Genomic DNA, 26307 nt, shown 5'->3' on the forward strand with positions numbered 1-26307 from the left:
CTCCTTTGTCTCCTTCTTGTTTCTTTTATTACTGACAGCAATGAAAGAGCCAAACAAGTTGGTGGTGGGCTGCATAATCTTATCTCTCACAAACAAATGGGATTGCTTAGGATGCAAACTTTGTACCTTTGTTATAATTGAGCAACTTTTTCATTAGAAATTCCATTAATCGATCTGATTGCTGAATGATGTGGTAGTTAGAACAACCACAATGATCACAATTCATCTGCTTCCTATTAATCGTATACGACTTTGAAACACCACTGTTAACATCAGTATAACTTATACACCAACGAGATAGTGCTCAGAATGTGAAATGGGCTGATATTGTATGAGAATTCTGGAGTTCGAACGAAGATAATCTGATGTCTTCTAGTCTATATGCCGAGAACTTTCTTCGCGCTTTAGATGCATGTACCAAGTCAAAAGAAAAAAAGAATAGACCATCCTTACCTATTTGTCATACTATGGATTCCAAAGTTAATGTGTCAATAAACTCGTTGAAAACAACGCACCAGCATCTAATAATGGATTCTATCTTCACACTGTTTCACACATGCAGATGCATTCGCTTACCCTATCCGATCACATCAAGGTCTTCACTGCAGAAGAGACTTCACTCTATGAAACAATTTAAGACACATAAATTTAATAGCCCAAGGATATCCTCTTTACAATATTAGCACAGTTTGATATGTTTTTGATGCATAAGCCAAGCCACAAACGACAATTGCCAACTTTTGTCGGCCATATTTACTAATACAAACTCAGCAATATTATAAGAATAATGCAATGCTTGGTTTAATAGGGTGGGCCATGAGATCATACAACTTGTGGCTTGGCTCATTAGAAAGAAGTTGGTCAACTCTCTGAGGGCATGAGACAAACTCTCCCAACCAAAGCCCATATTTTTTATTGGGCCAGAGAGAGTTAAGTTGGGCTTTCTTACCGAAGGGAACAAGGAAGAAAGAAGCCATGGATGCTCGACGTGGAGTTGTTGGCCCTGTTGAGTTGATATAAAAACGTAATAATATTGAAAGGAAACTTTTTTATTATTATTATTATTATTATTATTATTATTTATTATTATTTATTATTATTCATAAGTCTGAAGACTAAATATGTAATAGACAAAATGCTAACTTTATCTAAATACAGAGACACTTGGCCCCACCAAGCTTTTAATTAAAGTCATACGTATTGTTGAATAATTACTCCGAATCAAACGCCGATAAGACCTGCTTTAAACCGTCGCTCTGTCGAGTTATTCCTCCAACTCTATTATAAATTCTAGAAGAATAAAAAAGATCACCTATTTCACCTCAATTATAAATCAAATCTCTCCGCCAACAAAACTGAGGACAAAGGCGTACCCACTTTTGCCCCCACTGACCAGGCCTTCTCTCATTGGACAAAACCGGTCTGGGTAACAACTCACAAGCATCAGATGCGGATCAAATCCGGAGGAGGGAAAGGACCAACTTGGCATGGGCTTTGGATTTGCTGCCAGGATCCCAACATCAAACCTCTCTGCCTCTCTGTATATTAGGCTATTGATTACCACAATAATTAAGATTCAGATCGGCGGGAAGAAATATGATTCTTTTTTATTTATTTTTAATCCAGAGTGGAATTTTAAGCTAAATATAAATTAGGAGTGGCCCCCACGTAAGGACAAAGACACGTGGACCGACAAGCCGGGTTCATTATCCTACGTCGCTGTTCGCCACAAAACGGGAACATTTGTCGAGTTTTTGATTAAACTAGCCCTCACTATTATTATTATTATTATTTTTTCCTTTTACAAGACTAACAATTAGTAGTTTACGTGGAAATATCTCCATTAATATTTAGCAGTTTTCTCAAAGGTTATATATTTAAAATAGTCAAAAACTCACATTTTGACATACGCATGCTTCCTTCTAACGTGCCAGGTCGACACACGTTTTTTAGCGAAGGCTGTCCGCTGTTTGCTTCTTGCAGGCGCACCGACATTCTACGTGTGCCGATCTCGAGCGACAAAACCAAAGGAGACCGTTTCGATTTCACGTCTTAACTGGCCGGCTGTTTCCACTGAAACAGCGGATCTTCTTCTCTAGAAGTCCCGCTATATTCGAGAAGGGAAGATATCGCCTCTCCAACTCAACCACCCACTTTACTAGTTAATTACTAAATCTGCCACTTCCTCTCAGCCAATGTAATTTCGGCTTTATCTTGATCGGACGGTAAGGAATAGCGTTTCCATGCTCCCCTTATCCTGATCATCGCTTGTATGGCAAAATCGTAGCTTTTACTCAACCTGAAGGGTATTCCCGTAAGTTGGGACATTTTATTCGGACAGAGAGGTAGCTTTTGCCAAACCCTCCGCGAGAGATAAAAAATATTTTAAAGGGGAGAGAGAGAAAAGTAGAAGACTCTAACTCCCTTCTTCCTCCCGCGCTCTCATTCTCGTCGAGAGCTAGGGTTCGTCTCGTCGACTGGTCCGATTTCTCGATCTTGTCGTCTTTTGAGGCGATCGGCCAAGAATTAGGGGTTGAGCATGGCGTACCAAGGAAAGAAGCTGATCAACGACCCCGACGGTCTCTTCCCACTGTTTCTTGATTTTTTTTCCCTATTTTTTCTTGACCTTTTTCGTGAATTTTCGAGGTAGATTCGAGAGGTTAAATCTTCTCAATCTAGTTCTGCGGCTTCTGTGTCCCTGATCGGATCCAGGAGCTCGTAGTCGTTCTTTTTCTGGCTATTTGATTTGTTTGAGCGTTTTCATTGTGTTGATGCTTCTTATGGAATTATCTGGTTGTTGCTTCTCTGTTCTAATCGGGGTGGTCGTTGACGTTCCTATTTGGTTATCTCACTTCGTTTGATCGCTTTCTTAAGTTGAGATCGGCCGTCTATGATTTCTTCGAGGATGTTGTACTGATCGAGTTATATGCATACTGCGTGTCTGATGATGCATATTAATGGGTGCATAATGTGGATGTTTGTTCTTGAAGAACACGGATGTGCTGGTAACGTGATATTGTTAAATATTGAGGTGCTCCAAACATCATGAGATCGGAGAAGGATGCTAATAAACCCCCACCATTTGTTGATTATATTCCTTTTATCCTGAAATTTAGCATAGTTTGAAGATATATACTTGTGGTATTATTTTTCTTCTTTTTGGTTGAGATATGATTAATATATTCTCAGTAATGTTTCTGTTGCATGTCCAATGATGCAATGCTGACATAGTGTAAGTATATGCAGATACTAGTTTCCAAATTTTGGCACAAATTTAGTAGTGTAAATATGTGGTAATGTTGTTGAATCTTCAGAGATTTGTGATTTGAATTAACTTTCTGGTAATATAAATGCAGAAGTGGTGACTGAGTTCATTGAGGGTTTGGTTGAAACCTATCCTGGTTTGCAGTACTTGGATGGATTTCCGCAGGTGATGTGAATGTGCCAACCTGTACGAGATTTGATAACCTTTTGGCAATCTATGATCTTGAAGTGAAATCTTTTGCTGCACTACAGATTAAGGTTGTTTTGCGTGCTGATGTCTCGATTGACACATATAACAAGGTTGCTGTCATATCAGGTACGAAGCTTGTAATTGTTCTTTTCCGTTTAATATATTTGTCGCTGATGGCTGATATGGTAAATTGGTTACATTATGTGCATGTATGTTGAAAATTAAAGATTTGATCTCTGCCAATATGGAGAAATGAATAAGAACAAGTACAACTGAATTCACAGAAATACGGCTGTTAACAGAATTTTTGTTCCCATAGAGGGAAAAATAATAGCTCTGGACCTACGGAGTCTTGTCGCATTTAATGAATCATGGGTCACTGTAATACCACTGTCTACCGGGTGTTTATTTCCATAGAGGGAAAGATCTAAGCTCTGGTCCGCAGTATGGAGTCATCATAGCACTTGATGAATCTCCTTGCAAATCTATGTTTGTAGCAAACTAGTGATCATGTCTTCTTTAATAAGAAATTGCAAGAAAAAGACATAGCAGTTGCCAAGCACAAATGCTGTGCCATGTTAACTGAATTTTGCCAACCTAAAAGAAGCGAGGTAAGTTGGTGTGTTAATTAGATAGCCACATGGAATAAAATGAACCCCATCTAGCCCCTAGTCCCTCCTAATTTTTATATTTCTAATGTTGGCCACATTGACCAAGCCTTCTCCAGACGATCTCTTATTGCAATTTCTGCTAGCCTAGGATATAGAAAAAAAAGAAAGAAAAAAACTCCTAGGTGTTTTATCCCTGGTAAGCAGAACTTGGCCATTGCTTATCTGCTAACCAAACTAAGCCTATTGCTTGAATTGTTTCTTTCCGCAGGAGGCGGAAGCGGTCATGAACCTGCTCAAACTGGATTTGTTGGGGAAGGGATGTTGACAGCGGCAATATCAGGAGATGTTTTCACTTCTCCACCTGCTACTTCTATATTAGCTGTATGATTTTCATGGCACTACTTATTTTATTATTACTTTCTTCTCTTCCAAACTGACATAATTTATACTTACAGGCCATTCGAGCTGTAACAGGTCCTAAGGGTTGCCTACTAATAGTAACGGTATTATATTGTCCTCTCTTTTATGAGTCAGCTACTTTTACCAGTGCGCTGCATTTCAAAATCTTTATACCAGTTCCTTTGCTGGTGTTCTTGTCAGCAGTTCTTGTTATATGTATTATATCCAAGGAGAATTTGAAATTTCAATTTTATATTTAATAAATTTTTATACTAGATGATATTGGTAATTGACTCCTTATAATTTTCTTTACGACTGCTGCTTGATTAATGTTGTCATTGGTGCTTCTTTCTTAATCCTCGTTTGGTTCGAGATTATCTTTTTTTCTATCTTATATTAAGGAACAATACTTAGATTTGTAACCAAACATCAAATTGTCTCTGTTCTAGATTGATAGTATTATTCAAATTATTTCACACATAAATTTAATTATAATTTTACCTTTGATTTTACTATAGTAGTTAAGAAAATTCTCTCTCCTCTTTCTGACCACCCACCTGTCTCATTCCACAAATAAAAGTTCTCATTCAATTTTTTCATCTATCTCCTTACTCTTACCACCTACTCATCTCTTTTCTTACTCAAGTGTGCAATACATACCTGCAAAAATAAGAACACTTTTAACATAAATTTACATGTCAAATCAAGGGTATTTGAGTCAATTTTTAGTTTTTCACTTATTAGTTATATTTTTACCTTAATTTTATGTCACATCAAATTACCTTACTCTAATTAGAGGTACATTTTTAAGAGTAAGGAATTAGAATAGCTATAGTACTATACTAGATTTCCCCTTAACCAAAAACCATACGGGACCTTACAGGTTGGGTTTTGAACTTGACAGAACTATACTGGTGATCGACTCAATTTTGGTTTGGCAGCTGAACAAGCAAAATCTGAAGGCTATAAAGTGGAGGTATTAACTATCTGATATCTTCATTAAAAAGAAGATAACTTTAAAATAACCAAAGTTTGTGTAAAATTAAATTTTGCATATCTGCAGACGGTTATTGTTGGAGATGACTGTGCTCTCCCACCACCTCGTGGCATAGCTGGTCGGAGAGGTCTGGCAGGGACCATTCTTGTTCACAAGGTATTGTTCCCTCAGTGCCTATCTTTGTCTAGCATGACCAGAATCCACAAACTACAGGTTGTTCTAATCCATTTGGCAAAACCTGAAAGCTTTCAAGAACCCGTAGAATAATGACACAAAAAAAAATCACAGTGACTGTTTTCCTTAATAATCATAAGAAAGCAAAAGTATAACTTAAGCATAATTGCCTGATGTTTATTTTTCTTTCTTAATTTCACAGTGGGAACAAGTCTTATCAAAATGAATTTTCTGATAGCTCTTATGTACTTGCAAACTTCCTTGAAGAATATGATGACTGTATTATAATCAGACGATATTTTTGCTTATGTGTATCTGCACATGGTGTTGGTTGCATATGGGCTCAAGCTTTAGGTGCTGTCTGAGAATCTGCTTTAGTTTAATTAATATTTCAAAATGGTAGCAGGTCCCATTATTAAAATGCAAAAAAAAAAAAAAATTGTAATTAGATTTAGTTGTCTCTTACTCAATAAGATTAGTTGCCTAGCCTTAGTACAAGTTTTATTTTTCTATGAACAAATCGGTCAGTGGAGTTTGTACTTTGTAGTTGTGGGAAACTAAGTTGTTCTGATATATCATCTTTGTTCTAGCAGTTTAGATTGAAAGTAAATCAGCTTCTTTCATTGAATGTCTACAAAAGGTTGTTACATGATCTTCAAATGTGGACTTGATGCTTTGGTCCTATGACTAGTCTGAAATGAATTATACTTTCCAACTAAAGTGTACACAGAAAATTCGGAGGTTTCAATCCGTGATATGAGCAGGTTACAAAACTTGACATGACACTTGTCAGTTCTCTCAATCCAGTTATCTATTACACATTGACATGCTAAAAGCATTGTACTTGAGCACAAGAGCTGGGTTGAAGCATAATACATATAGATTTTTTTTTTTCTAATTGTTTCTTTAATTTATAGGTTGCTGGCGCAGCTGCAGAAGCTGGTTTGTCACTTGCTGATGTTGCTGCAGAAGCAAAACATGCATCTGAAATGGTGGGAACTATGGGAGTTGCTTTGTCAGTATGTACACTGCCTGGCCAGGTCACATCAGATCGTTTAGGCCCAGGATTAATGGAGCTTGGCCTTGGAATTGTAAGTTTATTCAACTCATATAGTAAAGTGATTCTGATAGGGTTGATGTTGATATGGTTGATTTCATCTCTAGTTTATGTTGTATTGTTTATGTCTGAGCATCCTCTTGTTATCAGCTGCTACTTATTTATAATATATAGACAGTATTACATCCCCTTTTCTCCAGCTAAGAAGCCTCTTCCGTTTTCTTTCGCTTTTTTAGCATGGGGAGCCTGGTGCTGCTGTGGTTGACCTCCAACCTGTTGATATAGTTGTATCTCATGTTCTCAGGCAGATATTGTCACCGGTATGGTTTGCTTTGCTTTCTGCATTCATTTTTTGAAGCTGTGTCATATTACATGACATATTTCTCTTTCATCCCTTTGAAAGTAGTCCAGGACTTCCTATTTTTTATTTTTCATCCCTTTGAAACTACATTTAGCTTTTGTTAATTCTTTCTTCCTATACTAGTGTCATTCAATGTTGTACATCCTAACTGGAGTTCATTCTTTAAATGAATTTCAACTTGAGAAATCATAATTATTCCATGGGGTTTTTGTAAAAGCAATAGAAAATAGTAATTGTGATTTTGTATTTTCCTATATTTTAAACATTTCAAGATTTCTAACTTAGGAGAGTGAAACAAGTGAGATTAAGATTTGCACTCTATTACAAAACTAAATTATAGGTAAATTTGCATTTAACTCTACTTTTTCATGTATGTGTGGTTTATAACCTAGATTTTCAATATTTACTAATTGCAACCTGCATTTTATCAAATATTTGCAGAAATCACCACGCCATTAGGTTCATTACTAAACTTAATCAAACTTTTAGGTTAAGTTAATTACATTAAGGATATTACCAAAATACCAAGAACACATTTCCTCTACAACCTTAAACACAACTGTTCTTAATTAATAAAATGTCAAATAAATGTAATTCAAGGCTAGGAATTGATAGATGAGGGTCATCTAATTAATTCAATTTTAAAGAACTAAAATTGTTTCTCAACAATTTCGGATGGGATGCAGCTTTCTGATAAACAATGAGGGAGAAGAGACAGTGGAAGGAGAAGAGAGGGTTAGAAAGTGCTCCAATTTCCTTCATTTTTTAATCTTTGAAATTTTGGCCAAAGGAGTATTGATCATTCTGTAGAAGAAAGAAGGGTGAGAAACAGTTGAACTAGACGGAAATATTCTTTTTATGCCATTTGCCAAATGGTGTTAGTGTTAATCTAACTTAGAATGCAAACCACAAATATGTGAAAAATAGGGTGTAAAATTTAAAATTTCCTATTTTAACCATAGTGAGTAAAAAGAAGACACTTCCATGCGTTGTGCTCTCATAAACCAGAATTTGGGCCCTAATTTGGGTTCATTTCCACATTCATGGGAGCTTGACAATATGAAGTCTTTAACATGGAATATAAGTTTCCTACTCGTTCATGGCACAGATATTTATTACTTTAATTCAATGAAGGTCTTAAACTCTTAATCATTCCCTTCCCTTTTGAAGGTTGAGGATGGTTCTCTTCTTAATCTTCCCCTGTTCTGGGAGCCTCTTGCAATAGGCTCATATAAAAAGTTGGACCAAGAGAGCAGAAAATGACTCATCTCTTCTTGAACGTACCAAGTGACCTTATTAGTTATTACTCTATCTCCCTTGCATAATGAAAACAATGATGTAACATTGTAAATCACAAAAACATTACCATACTTTGAAAAGGATATGCCTGATTCTCCCTTGTTTTTTATTCTTTTTATTGGTTTAATTAGCAGAAACTCGGAAACCAATGCCCATGTAACTGAGGAGCTATATACATGGGTAGTTGGTCACGGTCCTTAAAGTTCGCTAGCTATAGTTCCACATTCATGCTGTAAGTGTAAGGTGACATCCAGAATTTGATTATGTTGTTGTGACTTGTGAAGAAGCAATTTGTACCTATATCTGAATGACATGATTAGAGTGTATGCACACACGAAGGCATGTTTTGGAGGGAAAAAGTCTAGATTTACTTTCTCTGAAATTTGATACTACCCTCTCCTAATAACATTTCTTTATGGAATTGTTTCAACTGCTTACAGGAAACTCAATATGTTCCTATCAGAAGGGGAAGTAGAGTGGTTCTCATGATTAATGGGTAAACAATATTGTTTTCAGGCTTATACTTCTCTATTGACTATTGTGCAATTTGAGTAAATTTTGCAAGGGAAAGGGTGACTTCCATTATTTTTCTTGGATGATATGGATCAATTCTGATAATAAGTATGCGCATCTATTTCCAGTGTTAAGTTCACTGCTTTAAATAATTTAACTATCTTTGGACTTGAACTTGAACTTGACATTTGGTTATGATTTAACTTAAATAGAATAATTAAACTGCCATATCTTCTTTCTTAAACTTGAAGGAACATTTTGTTATGATTGGAATTATTCATTTCATCATCTTTATCAGAAAACAGAGGGGGAACTTTTGCATCCTTTTTGGAGGAATAATCTTGGAGACATCATTTGTCATCAGTTGCCAATTATACCAATGAAGACTGCACTTAACCATGACCTTCATTTTTAATAGTTTTATATCTCATCAGGAGTGTCACAAAGAAAAAATTTAGTGAGCAAAGAAAACTCCCTTTGACTTAAGATGATTTTATAGGAAGTGTGGGCTGACATGCTTCCAGTAAGAAAGCAATTTGTTTGAAATGCTTAGTGGTTAGGTTAGAATGGTTGTTATAGGTTAATACTGAATAGCTTCTTTAGTACAGTCAAGTTGCATTAGCTCCAAGCAATTGAGCTCATGGATAGTAAATAGGGTGATTATTAATTTGCTACATTGATTTGGTTTGGGGTAATTGTTGTGAATTACAGGTATAGAATGGAAAAGAGTAAAGAAGTATACGGTGGGCATGAAAACTCAAATGAATATGGCAAGCTGAAAAGTAGAATTTTTGTATAAAGAGGGATATAATATAACCTCTGAAAGAGTAAGTGAAATGGGATTGAAAAGTGGTAGACCAGAGAGTCTCTGGGTCAGGCTAGAGTAATAAATGTACTATCAAATTTGAGTGCAGCCAGACCCATGGGCTAAGAACTTCTACCAAGGCCTGGCAGAGAATCAGCAGACTTAGTCGATTTTGGATTGCCTTTATTAGTATACTATGAAAGTGATATCTGTATTAGAAGTTCTGGTTTTTTTACCATCAAGGTAGGCTTTAAAATAATTAGTTTCAGTGTATTTTCTCACTGGTAATTATATGAATATTGAGCTAAGTATGCATTTATTCTAGATTTCTAGTTAGCAATTTCAGAATGAAAAAGTGGAAAGAAAATAATGAACACATTGAACATCTGACCTGAGTTATGTATTTTTTTTTTCTGGATCTGAAGTTAGCAATTTTGAATGAAAAAATGGAAAGAAAATAATCAACACATTGAACATCTGACCTCAGTTACATTGCACAGATTGGGTGGCACTCCCATGATGGAGCTAATGATTGCAACAAGAAAGGCGGTTCCAGAGCTTCAACTGGAACATGGACTTGCTGTTGAGAGGGTTTACACCGGATCATTTATGACCTCTCTAGATATGGCAGGTTAGTTCCTGCATGAGGCTTTGGCATATAATTGTCTAATGACTTGGTAGATCATAAAGTTGTCCTGCACAGGGTTCTCCATCTCTATCATGAGAGCAGATGAAGCAATTTTACAACGTTTGGATGCCCCAACTAAAGCTCCATATTGGCCTGTTGGTGTTGAAGGTAATTTAACATTTTAGGTTAAATTCTGTTTAACTTCAACTTTTGATCACAGATTTTATTTGCTAAAAGCATATCGTTATCTATTATTTCAAATTATTCTTTCTTGATCTATATCGAAGAATGCTAATCCAGATTATTTAGCCCAATCCAATTTTATTTGGATGCAGGATCTAAATCATGAATTATATGATCCTGACAATGTATCCAAATTTATACAATTATAAATCTATGCTTGAACTTCACCTTGGGACACGACAAATTAAGTTGTATTTAATGATTATTTTGAAATTATTGTTTTCTTTTGCTCTTTGACTTTCTTCGCTTTAAATTTTGAAAATCCTATTATATTTGAAAGATGGTTTTAACTTTTAAGTGTGAATTGTCCACAGCTTTCAAAGATGAAGCTACTCACTGAAGTTACTTAAATATATCATAGGTTCTTTTAGTTTTTGTTATCTTGAAATAATTACTGCTACATATTTTTTGTTGCACTTTTTCTTCGCCTTCACATTGCTGACTTTTGTGTTATGACTAGCATTTGACAAATTATTTTTCTGAGATAAAGTGAAGGACTATCATTGTAGCAATGGAGTTATGGAGATTTTTATATGTGAAAACTGAAAACAAATGGCTTTATCTATTTAGCAAAATATCTGTTGTTTGCTTGTTAAGTTAGTAGCTATTACTATTGAGCTTCAAGTTGACATTTTTAATCTGTAGGTAATCGCCCACCTGCAAAAATTCCTGTTCCGCTGCCACCGTCTTGTTCAACAAGGAATGACGAGGTAAAACAACATGAGAATTTGTTTCAAAACCTTATTCAAGAAATCAGCTTTCATCTCCTTAAAAAAGAATAATATATTCAGCAGAGTACTATCTTTATTTCTCCATTAATATGCAAGTAATGCTGCTTGACTTTGAACATTGCCCTTTCTGTAAGCTTACTATTTGGCCTGTTTAGGCTACATATCATTCAAACGAACCATCGTCCAAATGTATTTTGTTGGTAATTATAGTGTTGATTGATCAACCGGAGTATGTGCCTCCTAGATAATTAAAGTTGAGACTTGGGCAGTCCTCAGCCCAATGATGTTCTTGGAGATTTGCTATCTCTTGGTTATTTCTAGAAAAATGTGCTGCTATCGTATTCTGTAACCTGATAGTTTCCAACATGTGTGTGTTTTCTTTTTCTTTTTCCTTTTTTCCTTTTGCTATAAGATATAAATAATGCATAATCTAGTTCCTTTGTCATATGGGTCTTCTTTTCTTTTACTGACTTTACTCACTGATGCATTAGCAGATACTTAGCCAACCTCACAAACTAACTGAACAAGGCTGCATTCTGGAGGCTGCTATTGAAGCAGCTGCCAAAGAGATTATCAATCTTAAGGATCAATTAAATGAATGGGACAGTAAAGTGGGTGATGGCGACTGTGGGACTACTGTAAGTCCTCATTTAAGCCATAATGTCTTTGTACGTTATCGTGATGGTTTTCTATGGATTTATTAAGACATCTTCCTTGTCAGATGTATAGAGGTGCAGTTGCTGTTCTTGAAGATGTGAAAAAGCGGTACAGATTAATTTGTTCCTTTCTGTGGCACTTTTTGAAGAAAATTGTGTCAGTTTGTGCATGGCACCTTGACATGATACATCCTTTGTTTGCTCACCTATCCTTTTCATCCATTATCATCCATCGCTGTTTGTGATTTCATGTCATAATCAGTTGTGTGACAGTTCTTTCTAGTATGGCTTTAGCCCAAGAACTTTATTACGGTCAATCTTTGTTCAACTCCTCAATTTGAGAATATTTTCATTGAGGATTTTTGTTTGGTAAAGCAGCACAGAAATTCTGATACTTGAACCAGCATTTAAGTTGTTAACCAACCACTCAGTTGAAGAGAACCATTTGCTATTATTATCAGTAGGAGGTTAACATAGGAACTTAGCATAAAAAGTGTAGTGATATAATGTAAAATTAGTATGTTATGATTCGCAATCTTCTGAGATCTCTTGTTTCTGGGCATCCCAGGAATTTGCCATCGTCTGTGATTAAGTAGGTCAACCTTAGGACTGTCCCATAAGGATTACGCTCGAGGCTTTAGCATGTAGGTTATATAACTTGAGGCATAATGTCGGCAGGAAGGGCATTTGTATTCTATGGTTACTCACTCTTTCTTTTGAGTTTTACTTCCACTCAGGGACCATAATTGGAGTCTAAACTTCTGTCAATTACTTATATTTATCATAAATGAAACAGACTGATGAGTTCTGTAATCTTCCTAGGCTTACAATTTTCTTGGTTGATGTCTAATCATGTTTCTTTTGCTCCACCAGATACCCTATGAATGACGCTGCAGAAACAGTAAATGAGATTGGAACCTCAATTCGAAGGGTGATGGGTGGAACAAGTGGAATCTTGTATTATACCCATCTTATCTTCTTTCTAAGAGCATATACGTTAGATTACGATGATAATGTTGTCTTTTTTCCATTGTCTTACATTGTGTTGTGAAATCTGTAAGACTGGAACTTTTCTAATATAAAATATTTGATTCATTTCTTGACAGGTACGACATTTTCTGCAAGGCTGCATATGCAAGTTTAAAGAGAAGCTCAATAATCACAGCAAAGCAATGTAATTAATGTTGTACATTTATGCAGCAAATTAATGAGCACCATATTCAGTAAGGATAATCAGGAATACATGCTGCCTATCCAGGGTCTGATGCATTAGAGGCATCCATCGCTGCTGTTAGCAAATATGGTGGTGCTGATGCAGGCTATCGGACAATGTTGGATGCTCTTATTCCAGCATCTGCAGTTCTTAAAGAGGCAAGAAATGGTTCTCCATAGTCCACATTGTATTGTACCTTAGAAACAATAGACTATAATATAATGTGGTGGCTTCATGAACAGAGGCTGGATGCTGGTGATGATCCTTTGACAGCTTTTCACCTGTCATCTGAAGCAGCTTTGATTGGGGCAGAGTCTACTAAGCATATGCAAGCACAAGTAATTCATCTTTTTAATTCATATTATCATGTGATTGCAGAAATCAGAGAATGAAAATAAATAATAGTGGGTCACGTATACACCATTATGTGAGAAGGTGCCATCCTATATGAGTTAATCAGGTTCGTGAGCATCAATTGCTCAATATATACTGAGGTGGACCGCATACGTCCATGAGTCGATCATGGCATAATCTGGCCATAAATCCTAGCTGCTTTGAACCCTTGAGCCTTTGTCACAAGTTGATACATGATTAAGCCGAAAATATGTCATGCATTCTCTAATGATTGCTAAAATATATGCAGGCTGGTCGATCTACATATGTAGCAGTGGATCTGCTAGCTTTGGTTCCTGACCCTGGAGCAATGGCTGTGACTGCATGGTATAAAGCTGCATTCCTTGCTGTGAAAAGCAAGCTGCAACCTTCAGAGAGTTGACCGTAGCTGCGGAGTACGGGACTAAATTGCACACCTGACATTTTACATTTTTTTTCCCAGCAGAGTTGCTTGTTTTCCGCTTGTGCTGCTGCATGAGCTGAGAAAGCTGATTTTATCGTCTTAGTTCAACTCAATTTAACATGCTGTGTAAAGAACTAGTAAATGAGGAAAACAATTGTGAGAGGCACCAAATTACATCAAAAGAAGAATCTATAAGTCACTACTGCGGTTGGAGCATCGCTCTAATCTGGAATCTGCTATGCAGTATAGACAGTTAGTGCATGTTCTAATCTGGAATCTGCTATGGCATATAGATCATATACCGTGTTTAGATGTTATGTTACAGCGAGCGTCACGTTTTATTTTTTATCCTTAATATGTTCCAATTACCGTGATGCTAGTGACATGTAAGAGTGGAACCTACAAAATTGCAGCTGCTCTGGTAAGTGTTATGTCTATATTATGGATGGGTAGGTAAACGTCGAAAGTACAGTAATCCTATGCAGAGCGGGTGACAAACTATGCTTCTAGGTCCATGCCATCAGGAAAAACTCTTTGGGTTCTTACAATGGACCGCACCTGGCCGTCACCGGATTCCCCAAAACAATAATTGATGGAATGGGTTCAGTCAGATCAGTTTCGGTTGGAAGAGCGGGAGTTGCAAAGAATCTTGACTGGCCGATATATAGGCCCAACATTGACCTGCAAAAACTATAGTAAAAGAGGAAGAGATGATATTAAAGAGTTTTTTCAAGGTTTTTCTTGGTCTTAGGATGCTTAATATGTCTGCTATGGACAAAAGGGCTAGCGTCTTATTTGTGGCCTTACTCGTTAGGGTTATCAGGACAAGCTGTATAATCCTATCAGGTATTGCGAGACGACCAGAAGCAATGTAAAAAAGTTGCCAAAAAAGTTACATTAGTTCGCTTTTATTTGTGAATCCTTCCTATCGTGGGTCTACAACATGACACGTAGCAGAAATACGTCAGATATTACATCACATCATCTGGTTGTAGCGAAATCCTACATCATCTGGCTATAAATGATCCGCCGCCCCTGCGATGCCGTATATTAACATCCATTCGCAACGCATCTTCCCGCCAAAGGAACAGTCGGAGAGATGGGGGTGGAGATTTGGTCCTCCAGCTCCGTGTCCCCGACTCCGAGCTTGCGACATCAGCTGCTGGAGTTCCTGCTACATGCCTCCCTAGTAAGTCCCCAGAAACCCTAAATTTCCAGATTCGAATCCCAAAAGCTTGGAAAATAGTACATTCAGAGATCAAATAACCTCAAATCTTCCTCCGATTCTTCTCCCAAAGCAACTCCAGCTTCGTCCCATCGTCAAGTACACCGCGCTCGCCTTCTTCGCTGATCGATTCTTCCCCTCGTTTCAAAAAAGGTACTATATTTCCTATATATTATAGCATTTGCTCTGCTGCCTTTTGTTAATTTGTTATATATATATATATATTTTAGCATTTGCTCTTCAGGCTCTCTTCTTGGTCGTCGCAGGGATTGTAGGCTTGCAGATAGTTGGCTCTTGCGCCCTATGAGGGCGAGCAACTTGCAGCTCTTTGCCCTCGTCTCTATTTGGATCTCTAGCAAAGTAACGCTTCCTCCCCTTCTCCCCCCCGTTTCCAGTTTTTTTTATGGATTTCCTTTCTTTTTGCATATCACCACCTAGACTCACTGCCTCCTTTCTAACAGTTTTACAATCAACTCCTTTTTCAGATGCATTTGCATAAATTATGGGCATTTTACTCAACATAAAAGAAAGAAAGTACGATATTCCTTTGAAGGAATTAGATGTGATATTTTTTTTCTTCCATACATATCTGAAAAAGGAGGAGGTTTTCTGCAATAAGACCAAATTAAATTGCAATATGAAGAAATTTCTTCTTACAATAATGCCGCATGTCTTTCTTTGCATGATATGAACGACAGATTCACGACTCTGGACCACTCTCTGTGAAGAGCCTGAAGTCCTTGGGAGACAAACTCATCAGTGACCAGCATTTCACTTCCCGTGATTTCGTGCAGGCTGTGGGTTATTCAAGCAAATTTGCTTCTGGATTTTTCCTTTCTTTCCTTCTGTTCTATTGTAATTCAGCAGTGGCTTTTTTTATGTGCAGGAGTTGATTTTTATGGAGGTAGTGCTACATTTTTTATATGATGAAGATATGATATGAAATAGTTAATATCTTCTCTTTTCTCTCCTCTCTGATGCAAGGTATTGGCATATGACATTGGAGCATCCAGCATACCATTTGTCTACCTCGAGGATCTTTACATCCAGTTCAGGTACTCATAATCTCAACTATTGATCTCTTTCAGCTTTTCGCTTTCTCGGTCCAGATTAAATGCAAGCAATCTTGTATCTGAAAAGAGTTTCTGATGCTCTTGCCTTTTACGAAATAATAATTGTCAAGTACTATTCATTCATAAGTGTGTGCAAAGATCTTATCAACTAGAATGCTCAATGACATGTTGGTGGATGTTTCTCTGAGTACTGTATAGTAGAGGACTCCAGAATTCCATATAATTCCTGTGCATATTTGTAGTTCAATTTTCTTACACAAGCAAACATGGCCCGAGCTCACTGCTAGTAAATCTGTAGTTGATGATCTTTTGTGTACTATAAATCACCATAGCTTTTCTGAGCAATCTGGTAAATATGCCTGAACAATTTGGAAAATGCAAGAAAATGGTAATGCAAGTGTTATATCTCTTAATTTCCGTTCTTTTTCTTTCCAGTATTGATACTATGATTTCTCATCAGGGAACTATCAAAGATAGCAGATCTCATGAACTTTGATGTGTGCATGGAGGTCATGGATCTTCTTTATGAAACTGAAGAAACTTCAGTTTTTTTTAACTCCCCCTATTCACTTGCAGCATCAACTCTCGTATGTTCATTAAATGAACTATCTCAGAAGCAAACATATCAAAAATAGATTCCTTACACCTGTTTTCCACTGACTTGTACTATTTGCTGTGACTTTGCAGATCACAGCATATGTCATCTCGGTCCCTAAGCAGCGATGGGAGTTTCCAATTCTTCCTTGGGGTAACTATCTTGTTATCTAATCCGTCAGAATCTTTTTATCAGTAATCTATTACTTCATACTTCTCCAGTGCTAATGAGCAAACACTTATAATGCACATGCCAAGATGTCTTCTCGTTCTTGTTACTTCTACAATTTCAAACTTTTGGTGAGCAAAAACATCAAGCCCTATATTCCTTATAAACATTTGCAGATTACAGGTCTTGCCCAACATCTCTCTGTACAGTAGAAAATTAAAAAATGCCTCTGTTTTATTGATGTCAAGAGCAGAGCATCAGAAGGGTGAATCATATACTGAGTAAAAAATATCAAGTTTTTCCAACATGTGATCATCTCTTTAATGATCAACATTAGAAGTGTACTTCATGTGTGTATGTGCAGATCATTTTTTTCTGTGATCATTAACGACTTATGTGTAGATCATTAACGACTTATGTGTAGAGCCTATGATTTATAAACTTTCACATCTGGCTGAAATGTGGCCCACTGACTGTGTAATAAAGTGGTCTTATTGACAATAAGGGACCATCTTTGGAGGTATTACGTAGAGAGCTTGCACAAGCCCTTCTATTTTCTCTGTGTTTTAATAATTGACAGTGGCTTCCCTTAATTCATATCCTAACTTTGTAAAGATTCTCCAGTAAGTGTCTGGAGAAGTGAAACAATAATATTAGATCAGTTATTATAAATTTTTAAAGCATTATTATTCATTTAGGCTGAAACATTACCTGACACTGTTGCAGTGAAATTTGTTACATCCTATGATGAAGAGGAAATTGGGGAGATTGTGATGAACATTCTTATGCATGTGCTGCAACCTGAGGGCATCAAGAAGAAGACCAATTGAGATTTCCATTGTGATGCTTAGCATGACATAGTTTTGCCATGACTTGCATTTAGTGAATTCCAGGTCAGCTGATTAATGATGTAAGTGGGATAACAATGATATTCTAGATCTGTTGTTTATTTGTGTCATTTATTGTTTGGGTTGTCCTCGGTAAAATTTTGATTCAGCTGGTTATTTTCAAATGAACAGAGATTAGTATAGCAAGATGCAAATAGATGTTAACTCTGTTCTTGACCTGACCAAGTGAGCATTACAAATGATTGTAAAGCAAGGGTAGGCTCAACAAAGTCATCATCTCTTTAATGCTTAATCTTTATCTTGTGATGTCAATGCGTAAATTGCAAACTGGAATTCTACAGAATCTAGTATTGAGACCAAGCCTCAAGCATTCCCTTCTTGGGGAGGAAGCATATGGCATAGGCCAGTGATGACTGGGGCCACGTAAAGATCACATATTTCCCATGACATCTGTGATGATCTTCCCCAAAATTACTAGTTTAGGTCAATAAGTTGGTTTCTTACAAATATAACCTTTCAGACCATTATCCTCTGACCTCTGTAAGATTAAATCATCTATTTGGTTCCAATCTATAGTAGATTGGAACCTTCTATGCAATAGAGCTGGCTTATCTTGTTCAAAAAGTAGTTGTATTTTGTTTGACTTTGTTAGAGTATAAAAATATAAAAATTATTGTTCTTTAATAGCTTAAGCTTTTACAGTAGTTGATAAGTTACTAGACTTAGAACAAGCTTCTACATGCATTATAATGTGGCATACTGTAGCTCACTAACTTGTTGAAATTGGAGATTGAGTTAGTACAGATAGGAAAGGAACCTTGCTTTGATCATACTGCAACATACACACAGCATTATAGATGACGCTGTCTACACTTTCAAGTCATCTCTTGTTGGAAACTAGAGTGTGATTTGTATGATGCATACAAGTCATGCCAGATATGGTAGTATTTCATTCAAGAAGAGAATTTTCTTGCATCCGACCTAGCATTTCTTTCATCTTCTTCATGTTTTCATTGCTGTCATAGCACTTAATCCTCCTGCAGGTATCCTATCAACTTCTCTAATTTGGTGGGATTTATGAACCCTCAGAATATAGAGTTATGGAAATCAAAGCTGTGCAACTAAAAGAGCTCACGAAAAGGACAATTCGACATAGCAGTAAAACGCGACCAGATGTTAAAGCCAATGGTATGTCATTTGTTCTAGAGCTGTTTAAATATCAAATGGAAGCCATATTGTCTTTGTAATAACTTGTAAAATTTGTAATGAACTACAGATGGCTGTGATTTTGTTAGTTACATGAATTGCTTGTTCTAATCATCGTCGGTTAATAAGCTTATATAGTTAAAATTAAGCTGGTTTAAATTATCTCAAACCATCATCCAAGTGCATGGAGATAAATCCATGGACCACTGCACGTTATAGTCACGCAACTAACTGTGATTGAGATATAGTTGGCAAGAAGTTTAGATGATGGTCATTTGTGCTTTTATGAGCATATATATGCTTTGATAAGTACATGGATGGGGTCTTCCAACAAATCTTTTCCTTGTAATCTACCATCAAGGCAAGTTATTCTGATGATTCACGTGAATTTCAAATACCCATGAGCAGTGACGCAATTGAAGTAACAAATCTGCAAGCTAAGTCATATAAGCATGTCGTATCCTATAACTCTTACTAGTTATTGACCGATTTATCCCTTAATTTCATCTTTCTTATAAGCCCATAGTTTTATTGTTTCTGATTGATGAGGTGAATGTTACTTGCTGACAAGCAAAATTTTGGTACTGTCATACTCACTGAATTAAGATGATCATTTTCCTATGATCTAGATGCATTGACCATTTACTTGAATAGAGTTGATGCTTGGTAGATGAACCTTACACCATCCATGCCAGCTAATTATGTAGTTCTTATGTCTCTGTCTTTAATACAATCCCCTCCCTTCACTAATTTTGTCGATTATCGAAAAAAAACCTAATAGCATTCCTCTAATCCTCTATCACACACTATCTCCAACATCTAGGCCTAAAATGAAAAGGAGTGATATATACTCCTCTTTGTAAGGTAGTTGGATTGGCTATCCAAATTCTTTTTATCTTCTACAGTTATACATACCATCCCTTCAAAGCTACAACATTAAGTGTGGAATTTGTTTAATAAAGCTGGTAAGGAGTCACATTTCTTTCCTTTTCTTCTAGTCTTTATTTTAATATATCCCTCTCTCCATCCATTCCTATCCCAGTTGAGGAATGATATGTGTTCCTAAAGGAGCAGACAAAGACTCAACATCTGCTTCAGTTGTATTACAATTCCTCTTTATTTATTCATTAATGAATATTCTGGCTACTGTGGAGAGTGAGCTATCCCTTTCTTGTGGTACTATTTTTTTTTCATTTTGCAAAAGAAAAAAAGAAGTAAAAAACATATCTGAGCAAAAGAAGCCAACCACTTCTAGTTAAATTCTGCTTTATATGTGACTATATAAAAATATTTTATTATTAAAGATTAGGATAAGACTAGGTTTAGCACCATAACTACATGCCACTGGAAAGAGGCAAATAATTCCCACACCCAAAAACACCCAAAACTTTCCATCACTGTATTTGGTGCATTGTCCATTCCCTCTCCTTTGTCTTTCACCTCAAGTGTTGAATTCAGGATGATCAATTCCAACCTCTGATCCCAGTCCACAAATAGCAAATGAAATAGCAATACATAATCTAATCCTAAAACTTATATTCTACCTATCTAAGATGATTCCTCTCAAAAATTAATTAAATATAAAAGCAGTACACAATACAGTCTCTCTCTCTCTCCTTTGATCTTAAACAAGTATATATACATAGAGAGAATACAATTTATGCAAGGAAATACAAAAACAGCCAAGCAATTTTTCTCCATATGTAAGGATACATACCTCTCTTTTATTCTTCAAAGGAGCCAATTTTTATATTCTTTTCATGATAGTTATATTTAAATGGGAGGCAGTAACATAAAGATTCCCCTTCAAACAACTAAGAAAAGACAAGCTCTTGGGCAAACAATGAATGTCTATGAAACAAAAGATTCTGTCTCTCTCTTTCCAACTTTTTCAGAAGAAATTCCCTTCAGTTAAATCTAATTCTTTACTTAACTACAAATAAGTATATGTAGAGAACTTAATACAGACAAATGCACCTTTTTTAGCTGCACGAAGACATTAATTTTCCACAGGTTCTGCTTGTTGGTTAAATAATCTATTATATATTTACTTCCCAAAGCACTAATTACTTTTTAAAAATCTATCAAGTATCCTCCTTTTCACTTCCCTTGCTTGCTTCTCAATACCACCACCTCTTGCCTCTTGCTGCTGTCAAATCCTTGTACAGAAATCTCCCAGTTGGGCCACTTCCTCAATCCAATTAATCCTCTCAAAACACACTACAGCTCAAATTACTCAAAACCCACATAAGTAATCCAACTCATAGTATCACATCACTCTCTTTCTCTCTCTCTCTCTCTTGTATAACCGCTTCTTGGAGCTCAAATGCTTCTAATATTGCACTGAGGTCTCCCTCCCTCCCCTCCTAAACCAGTAGGGAAAGCAAACCCAGAGGAGAAAAGGCATAAAAAAAATGCCATTTTTACTTATTAAATGGGTTTAGCCTTTTCTTATATCTCCATTCTTTTGTGAGTTATTTTTTTTCTATTGCCGCCCTTTTGTGAGGCCCGAGGAGGGAGAAGAGTGTGGAAAGTTTGTTCCTTTTTTGCCTTTCTGTTTTCTCTCTTTGGTCTTCTTTGTAGGAAGAGAGGGGAGGAAGATGGGGGAAATAGTCAGTGGGTTTCGGGTCGATCCGGCTCTCCGGGCCAGTGTCAGTATGGAGACCACCTGTGGTGCTTTGCTCAGAGAACTTGAGGTTTTCACTTTCTCGCTCTCTTTATCTCTCTGTCTCTAAATTCCATCTTATTTGTTCTTCTCTGTGGTCTAATAGCATCAGGAATGTGCTCTCGCTGTGGGTTTTGAAGATAATGTTCTTGGTTTAGTGATCTCTGCTGTCCTAGTTCCATGTCTGTTTCTTTGCTTATGTTATGAAAGAAATAGTCCAATCTCTCAGCAAGAAAAGGAATAAACTTTATAAACTAGTGAATCCATGACATAGAAAAGTATTGTGTAGTGTCTTAATCTGAAAAGTATGTAGTTTAACTTGTTTTTTTTTGGATATATTGAAAAACTTGACCAAAATTTTAACTTGAGCATTTTAGTTGGCCAATTTAGTTGCAGTTTCATCAAATCATTGTATACTTATATATGTTTGTTGCTGGTTTGTGGGAGTAGCACATATGGACAGAGATTGGAGAGAAAGAAGAAGATAAGGATCACATGTTTCAGGAGTTACAGATGGAGTGCATGCGAGTATACCAACGGAAAGTTGATGAAGCCAGTGATCAGAGGGCACAGCTGCATCGATTGCTGGTGGCTAAAGAAGCTGAGCTTGCAGCTTTAATGGCTTCCCTTGGTGAAAATAGTCTCCAATTGAAGGTATTTTCATTATCTATATTCTCTGCCTGCATCAGTATTGGGTATTCTGTAGGGGTTCTCTGCTTTGAGTGGTCCGTGGTTGCGCAAAGAAATCTTAATTCAGCTTGTTTATCACTTATTAGTCATTAATGATATGTAGTTACCTGATATGACATATATTACTGCAAAACTCCTACATGCGGCAAGATAGGCCTGTCACATAATTTCTTGGCTCTATGTGATACTCCTTTTCTCAATATAGAGAGAAAGAAAAGAGCTTCTACACTATATGGCTCATGGCATGTTGCACAAAGTTGAATTTTAAGCCAGCCCTACAGATTTAAGAGATTATGAGATCTTTCTTGCTGAAAGTTGCTCAGGCAAACAATGTGATGCATTAGATTGGTTCTCTGTCTTGTCAATATCTGTTGAGGATTTCTCTAAAGCTTCTATATTGTCAGATCATACAAGTAGACATTCTAATGTGCACAACCATGACTTTCTTTCAGCATTATACAGCACTGTGTCATAAAAGCAACATAAATTTATCTCCGTTAACGACACTAGTTCTTTTTTAGTCAAAAAAAAATGATACTAGTTCTTTCCACATTCAGGTAACTTCACGAACGACAATCTTTTACCTCCAAAGTATTGGAAACGTCTTTAATTGTGCAAAATCATTTTATTCAATTTAGCTCATAGACTTGCTACTTTTTTGACAATTGACAGTTTGCAATTTTTATATGCAGATGGAGAAAAAGCAAGCATCATTAAAGGAGAAGCTTTCTTCAGTGACACCACTCTTGGAAGATCTGAGAGTGAAGAAGGACGAAAGAATCAGACAATTTTCTGATATTCAATCACAGATTGAGAAGATCAGTGCAGAGATTAAAGGACACGATCATTGGCTTGAAACATTAACTGAACCTTTCAAGGATGAACATGATCTGTCAACAAGAAGGCTTACTGAATACCAAACACAGCTATGCAACCTCCAAAAAGAGAAGGTAATTGTTTGGTTTGCATTGAAATTAAATTATGCACTCCTCTCATTGACCATGTGTTCCTCCTTGTCTAGTCCGATCGCCTTCATAAGGTTCTGGACTACGTGAATGAAGTGCACTCTTTATGCGGTTTGCTTGGACTGGATTTCATGAAGATGGTCGACGGGGTGCACCCTAGTTTGCATGAAAAGGATTCAGGGAAATCCACAAACATCAGCGATAGCACTCTCGATGGTCTTGCTCAAACCGTCCTGAAGCTGAGAACAGAAAAGAAAATAAGAGTTGAGAAGGTAATTGTTTCTCATGTTTTGTTTTGAATTAATCTTTTGTCACATCTTTAACAAATCCAATGTTATAGTTGCGAGAAACTGTGGAGTCACTCTTCAAACTGTGGAATTTGATGGATTCACCTGAAGAAGAGAGGGCACCTTTTATAAAAGTGGCAGACATTCTTAGGCCCCCAGAAAACGATGTCACTTCTTCTGGTATACTGACCCAAGAAACTATCAAGCAGGTTTGTGACCTTTATCCCTCACATTTGTAGTAGTAAAGGAGAGCTGTAAGTATCTGGTTTGTCTTTTGTTTTCTCAGATGGAAGCTGAAGTTGATAGGCTGAGAAACCTGAAAGCAAGCAGAATGAAAGAACTTGTTCTAAAGAGAAGGTCAGAATTAGAAGAGATTTGCAGAAACACACACATTGAACCTGATATGAGCACAGCACCTGAGAAGTCTGTTGCGTTGATACATTCTGGTACATTTCTTGATCATGTGTATCTGATATATGGGACACCAACAGATATCTCAAATTTTGTTAAACTATTTTTCACATTCAGGGCTTCTTGATCCCTCTGAACTTCTGGCCAAGATTGAGGCACAAATAGTGGCAGCAAAAGAAGAATCTCTAAGCAGAAAAGAAATCATGGACAGAGTTCGAAAATGGCTAGCAGCTTGCGAAGAAGAAGATTGGCTTGAAGAGTATAACCTGGTATTAGTTTACTACCAAAATAGTTTCTCTATATTTATTGTTGCTGCAGCATGATATTGACATGCGGTGGTATATGCAGGACCAAAATAAGTATAGTGCAGGGAGAGGTGCCCACTTAAATCTGAAGCGAGCAGAGAAGGCAAGGATGATTGTCAACAAAATTCCAGGTGCGTCTCTAATGCGTATCTTTTTATTTGTTTAAATTATATGCTAAATACATATTTATTTTGTAGATATCATTGACAACCTGGTGAGCAAGACATTTGCCTGGGAAGAGAAAAGAAATATGCCGTTTCTATACGATGGAGTAAGATATAGTTTTATATATAGGAAAAAAAAGATATACTTTTATGATAAATGGCCATACTATAATGTCTTCTTGTCTTAATAATTGATGAGCTGCTGTTCTGCTAACAACTTAAGGTTCGATTAGTTGCTGTTTTGGAGGAGTACAAACTTAATAAACTACAAAAGGAAGAAGAGAAACGGCGTTATAGGGTATGAGCTGTGTCTGTATGCGCATATCTTTCTTGGAGAACCACTGCTAATATCTAAACTTTGGTATTCATCTATATCTTTTGTAACAGGACCAGAAGAGGTTGCAAAATCTATTGCTCAGAGAGAAAGATCTAGCATATGGGTCCAAGCCTAGCCCAGGAAGGTTTACAAGTGGGCATTATCCAAGTGGAAATGGATTCATGACTCCTATACCTCGGCGAGTTTCTGTTGGTGGTGCAACCCCTGAGCTCCTGACGCCACGCTCATATTCTGGTCGAGGCAATGGATACTTTAAAGGGGAGCGTGGCAATGGATACTTTAAAGGGACGAGACGACTGTCCACCACACCGCTGAATTTTGTCAGTATATCTAAAGAGGATAGCATGTCTTCCTTCGCATCCTTCAATGGCTCGGAACGTGGTTCTCCTCTTCATTGAGCATGTATTTTCCGCCAAGCACTTACATACTGCTCTCATCATTCATTTTCTGGTTCTCTATCAATATGCTAATAAATTTATATTCATCGAAGAACAATAACATAGGGATCTATATTCTTCTTCTGCAGGAAGTACTATTCATCTTGGCATACAGCACCAGATAGGGCAAATACACAAAAACCCAAGTCCAAACCAAAGTCCGACACACGCAAACGAACGCATGTATACTAATGCCATGATGCGCTTATAATCCGTTTATATTACGAACCCTATTTCATGTGGCAGGGACTAACAATTTACCTATAGATAGATAATAGGGACTAACATCCGGTGCAGTTCCCCTTTCTTCCGATCACAGAGTTGTTATCCTGGTAGTTGGACATTTCATGTAGATAAAGATACTATCTGTTCAGTACTCCTTCAAAGTAGTGCAATTTGCTGTCCAAGCTTTTGAAATGTTGCTGGATTACATTCACTTTATGTTCCAGTTTCCCAGAGGCCAAAGTTGAAGAGGGAAACTAGTCCAAAATCGTATAATATTTATTTATTTATTTATATATTTATAATTCAAGTGATTAACTGCTCAAATGGTTGAGGTGGTAATATCATCAAAAAAATTTGCATCGGTCAGCACTAGTTTGGAAGAAACTTAATCTGGTGATTTATATCATATTCTGTAAAATATGCACAGAATAGGTGTGAGGGTTTATGTGTATAAATTTTATCCTTGCCTTTTGAACTATATAACATATCATTTGTTAATATAATATACTCCTATCAAATTAGAGGCCACGTTTGACAATTTGAGCCCTATGCTTTGTCATTATTCTCCAGGAACCATATGCATAGACATTTTAATACAAAAGTCTAAGATATGGAGCTCAAAAGTAGAAATATTTGAAGTCTAGGGTGTAGAATATAATAAGCGAGTTTAATAGCAACTACTGCAAAACTTCCGGGGTTTTGTTGCCAATTTTGACGAATAAAGGCCATCGAGCAGCCAGTTCACCGTTTTCTTTAACTATAAAAGCTA

The 26307-nt window shown here is 36.7% G+C and overlaps 3 protein-coding genes across 10 annotated transcripts; all 3 read left to right on the forward strand.

Moving 5' to 3' along the window:
* Positions 1–2358: 2358 nt before the first annotated feature.
* Positions 2359–14136, forward strand: LOC140773187 (putative 3,4-dihydroxy-2-butanone kinase). Its single transcript, XM_073115618.1, has 20 exons — positions 2359–2579; positions 3357–3430; positions 3517–3580; positions 4334–4446; positions 4521–4568; positions 5369–5440; positions 5528–5617; positions 6553–6726; positions 6929–7012; positions 8793–8848; positions 10171–10301; positions 10374–10466; positions 11187–11251; positions 11767–11910; positions 11994–12037; positions 12802–12885; positions 13035–13102; positions 13187–13299; positions 13384–13479; positions 13785–14136. Exons 1-20 carry the CDS (start codon positions 2540–2542, stop codon positions 13914–13916), a joined length of 1785 nt encoding a protein of 594 aa, XP_072971719.1. The 5' UTR covers positions 2359–2539; the 3' UTR covers positions 13917–14136.
* Positions 14137–14430: 294 nt separating this feature from the next.
* On the forward strand, positions 14431–20120 carry LOC140773188 (cyclin-J18-like). 8 transcript variants are annotated; one of them, XM_073115625.1, is made up of 10 exons: positions 14431–15126; positions 15236–15315; positions 15393–15522; positions 15861–15959; positions 16049–16066; positions 16147–16217; positions 16696–16822; positions 16923–16983; positions 17725–17908; positions 18890–20120. In XM_073115625.1, the coding sequence occupies exons 1-9, from the start codon at positions 15037–15039 to the stop codon at positions 17826–17828; spliced, it is 780 nt and encodes a 259-aa protein (XP_072971726.1). In that variant the 5' UTR covers positions 14431–15036; the 3' UTR covers positions 17829–17908; positions 18890–20120. The 8 variants fall into 8 exon arrangements, with proteins under 8 accessions (XP_072971726.1, XP_072971720.1, XP_072971723.1 ...); XM_073115619.1 differs by having other exon boundaries at positions 15407–15522; XM_073115622.1 differs by having other exon boundaries at positions 15407–15522; positions 18936–20120.
* A 1082-nt stretch (positions 20121–21202) lies between these two features.
* Positions 21203–26117, forward strand: LOC140773511 (65-kDa microtubule-associated protein 6). The gene is made up of 12 exons (XM_073116114.1): positions 21203–21748; positions 22168–22371; positions 23100–23357; positions 23429–23644; positions 23713–23868; positions 23946–24105; positions 24188–24339; positions 24419–24506; positions 24573–24646; positions 24763–24837; positions 24927–25278; positions 25403–26117. The coding sequence occupies exons 1-11, from the start codon at positions 21653–21655 to the stop codon at positions 25272–25274; spliced, it is 1827 nt and encodes a 608-aa protein (XP_072972215.1). The 5' UTR covers positions 21203–21652; the 3' UTR covers positions 25275–25278; positions 25403–26117.
* The last annotated feature ends 190 nt before the right edge of the window (positions 26118–26307 follow it).

This window comes from Typha angustifolia, chromosome 13 (assembly GCF_048772165.1).
Source record: "Typha angustifolia cultivar Huaian chromosome 13, ASM4877216v1, whole genome shotgun sequence".
NCBI lineage: Eukaryota > Viridiplantae > Streptophyta > Magnoliopsida > Poales > Typhaceae > Typha > Typha angustifolia.